The sequence below is a fragment of the Callorhinchus milii genome, unplaced genomic scaffold (genome assembly GCF_018977255.1).
Source record: "Callorhinchus milii isolate IMCB2004 unplaced genomic scaffold, IMCB_Cmil_1.0 Scaffold29, whole genome shotgun sequence".
NCBI classification, from domain to species: Eukaryota; Metazoa; Chordata; class Chondrichthyes; order Chimaeriformes; family Callorhinchidae; genus Callorhinchus; species Callorhinchus milii.
This window is the reverse complement of record NW_024704770.1, coordinates 966,317-972,367: the sequence shown is the minus strand read 5'-3', so window position 1 is coordinate 972,367 and position 6,051 is coordinate 966,317. Positions and strand designations below refer to the sequence as shown.

General features: G+C 49.7%; 1 protein-coding gene across 1 annotated transcript; it reads left to right on the top strand.

Annotated features, from left to right (window-relative positions):
- The first annotated feature begins 302 nt into the window (after nucleotides 1-302).
- LOC121851085 (very-long-chain enoyl-CoA reductase-like) lies at nucleotides 303-4,661 on the top strand. Its single transcript, XM_042344600.1, has 5 exons — nucleotides 303-395; nucleotides 850-907; nucleotides 1,208-1,296; nucleotides 3,841-3,886; nucleotides 4,371-4,661. The coding sequence occupies exons 2-5, from the start codon at nucleotides 859-861 to the stop codon at nucleotides 4,496-4,498; spliced, it is 312 nt and encodes a 103-aa protein (XP_042200534.1). The 5' UTR covers nucleotides 303-395; nucleotides 850-858; the 3' UTR covers nucleotides 4,499-4,661.
- Nucleotides 4,662-6,051: the final 1,390 nt, after the last annotated feature.

The following is a 6,051-nucleotide window of genomic DNA, read 5'->3' as shown; positions in this document are numbered from 1 at the left end:
AAAGACGAACCAAAGCTAATGTTACACTTTGGCCGATGTTGAGGGACGAGGAAGGAATTGGCTGAAGTAAAACGGGAGGAATTCCGGACGGTAAACCTCCCACCGAGCCCTGGGATCGCTTCAGAGATGATTAATGCTGTAGGAAACGCTGGCCTGGTTTTGGAGAACGCCAGTCAGGCCTTATTTGGACGACTTGTGTTGAGGTTTGGACAGCTAATAATAATAACCCTTGCATTTACACAGACACCCCCCGTCACAGATCAGGTTGTTGTTCTTGTTTACCACGGCTAGTGCTGGCCTGGGGTGGCAGTTTATCCTGTAAATAATCCCTTTCCTCTGATTTTGTCCCAGCCTACGGGGATAAGCAAGTGAAATTGGCCCTTGTCCTGTTCCTGGTAAGTGCTTGACCCTTTGAGGTGGGACTCTGTGTTCCTCTTTTACCTGATTTTACCTGCTCCTCAGCCCTTTAACTTGTGTGTGCAGTTTTTTTCCATCTGTGTGTGTGCCTGTCTGTCTGTGTGTGTGTGTGTGCGCGCGCCTGCCTGGCTGTGTGTGTGTGTGTCTGCCTGTTTGTATGTGTGTAGCTGTTTGTGTATTTGTGTGTGTGTGCGCCTGTTTGTGTGTGTGTGCGCGCCTGTGTGTATGGGTGTGCGCCTGTTTGTGTATGCATGTCTGTGCGCGTATGTATGTTTGTGTGTGTGTGTGTTTGTTTGGGGTGTGCATGTCTGTCTGTCTGCGAGTGTGTGTGAGCGCCTGTGTGTGCAGGAGCCTGGGGTATGTGTGTACACACTGGGTTTGTGTGCAGTAACCAGTGTTCGCTGTGACTGTAATCTCCGCTCTTTCCTCCAGTTCTGCCAGATGGGAAACTTCTCCATCCACGTGGCTCTGAGAAACCTGCGGCCCCCGGGTGAGAGTCAGCGTGAGGCGCTTGATTACCCCCCTCCCCTCTGCCCCTCCGTTACCCTCCTCCCTGCCCCCGGTTACCCTCCTCCCTGCCCCCAGTTACCCTCCCCGCCCTGCCCTCCCCGCCCTGCCTTTCTGTGAAGCGCTTTGAGACGTCTCGGAAGACGTGATAAGACGCTATATCAAATGCAAGGACTATCTTTACTATTAATATATCACTGTAAGGCAGAGTCCTCCACTCGCTCCTGTCCTCCACTCTTTCATGAGCAGGAGTAGCTGATGATCTGTCTCGTTCTGTTTTCAGGCTCAAAGACCCGCAGGATTCCTTTGCCAACAAAGAACCCGTTCACCTGGCTCTTCATTTTTGTCTCATGTCCAAACTACACGTATGAGGTGAGTCGCTGCTCGGAGAGAAATGCGGGCAGAGAGTCGTTGTGGGCAGAGCACAAGGTCCTATAGTGGAGTGGTTAGCGCTCTCACCTCGCCAGCGAGGGGAACCCAGGTTCGATTCCCGGGCAAGGGCTAAACGTTGGGCAAGTTTCCTTACTCCACACGCACGCGCCTCTGTTTACCCAGAAGTAAGTAGGAACCCGGTTGTTAGCTGATTGGCGAATCGCTTTCCAGGGGTAATAATCCCTCTTCAAAAAAAAAGCAAATAATAATAATTTGGTCACTCAATCCATGACTGTTTGTGGGGCCCTGCTGTGCGCAATTGGCTGCCGTGTTCCTCCCACAAATTACACAGCCACTCCACTTTACATTCGTGAAATGACGTTACATGACGTGATAAGGCTCTGTATCAAATGCAAGGATTATTAATTATTATTATTGTCAAAACACGGACTGGAGTTTTTATTTGTTTGGGTTTTTTTGGTCAGCTGAGTGTCAGAGCCACGTGGAAACCATGCTTACGAGTGTCAAAACCAGGCGGAGTTCCACATCGCCTCCGCCACCTACACATGGCTGTGAGCTGGTTGTTTTTTTTGTGTGTGGGCCTTTTGACTGCGAGACTGCGCTTGAGGAATGTTCACAAAGTCCCGTTACATCCCCCCCCCACGTTTTTCTTCTACCATGCACTGACCGACCACTGAAACGTGTGGAAGAATGATGATCATCGTAACTAGAAGCGAGACAATTGTATTCAGTACCAATCGGTGCGCGTGAGTGAGCGAGCCATCGTGGTCACGGCAGATAATGATCCGTCTCCATGTTTGGTGCGACATCTTGTGTAACACAGACACTGTTACGCTCGACTCAAATAAACATTCACTGTAAGGGGGGAAAAAAACACAAGGGGGGGGGGTTGGTAACAGGACTTTGTGAACACCCTGTAGGTACAGGCAGATCAGGGAAGCTTGTAGAGGAAAAACAAGTCAGAGATTTTTAACTCGATTCCGATTACAATTTATATCATTTACATTTACGCAGCGCCTTTGATGTCGGGAGGACGCCTCAAAGCGCTCGACACTGCTGGCCGGGCACCAGCGCTGGGGGTGGGAATAGCCCATCATAATAATAATAATCCTTGAATTTGATATAGCACCTTATTATGTCATTGAGACGTCTCCCAAGCAAAGTATGGCAAAGTGGAGTGACTGTGTATTTTGTGGCGAAAATACAACAAAGCTACCAGTGGAAAAGGCAGTTCATTTCTCGAACGAACGCCAACTGGATACTTTTCTGAACCATCATGTGTTATTACCCACAGGGAAGCAGGCCAGCCAAACATGGCTTCATTCTGATGAGCAATTAGCCAGGAATAGTCAGCTTAATGGACGTCTTGGGAACAGGGAGAGTAATATGATTGAATTCAGTGTCGGGCTTGAAGGAGAGAGAGAGAGCGAGAGCAGAAAGACGAACCAAAGCTAATGTTACACTTTGGCCGATGTTGAGGGACGAGGAAGGAATTGGCTGAAGTAAAACGGGAGGAATTCCGGACGGTAAACCTCCCACCGAGCCCTGGGATCGCTTCAGAGATGATTAATGCTGTAGGAAACGCTGGCCTGGTTTTGGAGAACGCCAGTCAGGCCTTATTTGGACGACTTGTGTTGAGGTTTGGACAGCTAATAATAATAACCCTTGCATTTGATACAGCGCCTGATCATGTCTTAGAGACGTCTCAAAGGGCTTCACAGAATATACTGTAAAGCGAACTGACCGTATATTTTGTGGGTGAAACCCAGCAGCCAATTGCACACAGCAGCGTCCCCACAAACAGTCGTGGATTGAAGTGACCAAATTTTTTTCGGTAATGCAGAAAGGGCAGGGGTGGGGGGAGTAGAACAAGATGGTTTTTCTCTGAAACGAGACGTAAAGGAGCTTACCGTTGGCTAGCCAGCATGTGTTCCCTCAGCGAGTGGTCTCTGACACTGAGCTGTGCTATGTTAGGAAGGATATGTTGGCCTCAGAAGGGGTCCAGTGATGATTCACAGATTAATCGCTGAAATCAACAGGTTCAGCTGTGCCGAGAGGCTGGGTTCGCTTTGGCTTCTGTTCCCCAGAGCTGAGAAGGTTAAGTAAAGGGTTGATCCGATTGAGGCGTCTGAACTAATGGAGGGAATTCAGGAGCTGGATACTCTTCAAAACGATTCAAAACAGGGCGACATCAGTGATTAAATAATAACCATAATCCTTGGATTTGGTACAGCGCCTTATCCCATCGTTGAGATTCTCAAAGCGTTTGGCAAAATATAATGTAAAGTGAATTGACTGCGTATTTTGCGGGCAAACAGCCATGAAGTGAGCGACCAGTTTGATTTGGGGGATTGTTGGCCGGGACACTGGGAGAGAGAGAAAAAGTCCCTTTTCTTTTCCAAATAGCGCTACGGGACCTTTAGGGTCTATCCAGGCAGACAGACAAGGTGCGTGTGGGTGGGTGGGTGTCGGTTGCTGTGCCGGTTAAATTGACTGCTGCTTTCTCTCTCTCTCTCTGTGCAGGTCGGGTCGTGGATTGGCTTCACTCTGATGACTCAGTGTCTACCAGGTGAGGGACTTTATTGTTCAGTCATTTAACAGTTGAGGAGGGGTGGAGGTGTTGGTGGGGGGGAGTTGGCTGCGCTGTCATCTCCAGTGCCCTGGTACAGACTAGAGAGCTTGAAAAAGTAAGAACATATTTGCCTGCTCTTCGGGTAGATGTCAAAGGAGTCCTGCAGTGTTGTGGTTAGAGCACTTGCCTCGCAAGCAAGAGGACCCGGGTTCGATTCCTGGGCAGGGCAAAACCTCGGGTAAGTTTCCTTACTCCACACACGCGCCCCTGTTTCCCCAGCAGTAAGTAGGAACCCAGTTGTTAGTCGATTGGTGGATGGCTTTCCCGGGGGTAATAATCCCTCCAGAAAAAAAACAGAAATAATAATCATTCGTTTGGGTGTAAAATGACTTGCTGTGTTTGCACACAAAATGTCACTACAATTGTCAATATGGACTGACACGGTTCTCTCTCTCTCTTTCTGTCTCTCTCTCTCTCTCAGTTGGCTTGTTCTCGCTGGTCGGTTTCATCCAGATGACGATCTGGGCGAAGGGCAAACACCGCAGTTACATGAAGGATTTCCGTGATTACCCTCCTCTGCGCTCCGCCATCATCCCCTTCCTATTGTAGGTCCCATGTCACAAGCACGAGGCTCTGCTGACTAATCCCTCCCTCCCTCCCCGTTCCGTACCCACCCCATCTCCCTCTATCCCTGCTCTAAGCTGATCCATCGTGAGGGGTAGCACACGGTTAGTGCATCTAATATCCTCCTCTCTTTCTCCCCCCCCCCCCCCCCCCCCACCCTCTCACTGCCTCTTAGCGTGCATACCGTGTGCTGCCGTTTCCCCTCCCACTCTGCGTGTGTTAGCAGCTCTGTTCCCCCCCCCCCACCACCACCACCACCCCATCCTCCCAAGTTATCCCAAAAGGCACCCTCCTCCCCTCCCGGTGTCACTCGGGTCAGGTTCCGCGGTGTTGGTCAGAGGGAAGGAACGGTGGTGAGAGACGAGTTACGAATCACAAGTCCGCTTTGTCCCATTGAGCATGTGTGAGCCGGTCCCCAATCCGCGTGTGCAGGGCCTTCAGGCTGTCGCCCCCACTGTCCGTGAGGTCCTGGTGAAGTGCCGGGGGTTTAGCACTGTTATAAAGGGGGGGGCGTTGGGTTGCGTGGCATTGCGACAGCTGCCCCGAGGCTCCTGTGTTGGAGTTCCTGTAGTGACTGTAGCCTGAGTGAACCTGCCCCATCTCTGTGTGTTGTACGATACGCAGTAATAGAGAAATCAGATTGCAGAAGGGAAAGCGCTCAGTAAAATGCTCTGACAAATGTGCAGCGTCTGCAATTCTTCAGTACGTCGAGTTGTTGTGAGTAATGTGTGTGTGGTGTCTGCGTCTGTGTGTTGTCTGTGTGTGGTCTGTCTTGTGTGTGTGTGTGTGTGTGTTTGATGCCAGCTCAGTGTGGTTGTGTGTGTGTTGTGTCTGCGTACGTCGTGTTTTGTGTGTGTGTGTGTGTGTGTGTGTTTGATGCCAGCTCAGTGTGGTTGTGTGTGTGTTTGCTTGCATGCGTGACACATGCCAGCTCTGTGTTCATGAGTACCTCTGTGTCATTCCACGCCAGACCCACTCCCTCACCATTCCCACCCGTCGAATGGGTCATTTGAGACATAACAAAGTGCAGTGTGGTTTAGAAGGACCAGGCAACTGTGGATCTACGGTTCCCAATGCTTTCTACTCTTTTTGTAGACTAATCCATACAGAATTAATTGCTGTCAGTATGATAACTACCAGAATGGTAAAAGCGAACTAGATGGAACTTGGGTCTTTTTTTTGTCTAGTAATTCCTATATTCCTAATAACTAGTGCTGAGCTCAGTGGTTGGAGCGCTCGCCTCACAAGCAAAAGGCCCCGGTTTCGATTCCCGGGCAAGGCAAAACTTTAGGCAAGTTTCCTTACTCCACACACACACACGCCAATGTTTACCCGGCAGTAAGTAGGAATCCGGTTGTTAGTCGATTGGCAGATTACTTTCCGAGGGTAATAATCCCTTCAATTTAATCCATAATAATAATTTGGTCACTCAATCCAGGAATGTCCGTGGGACGCTGCTGTACGCAATTAGCTGCCGCATTTCTCACACAAAATACATTTTACAGTATTATATTCTGTGAAGCACTTTGAGACGTCTC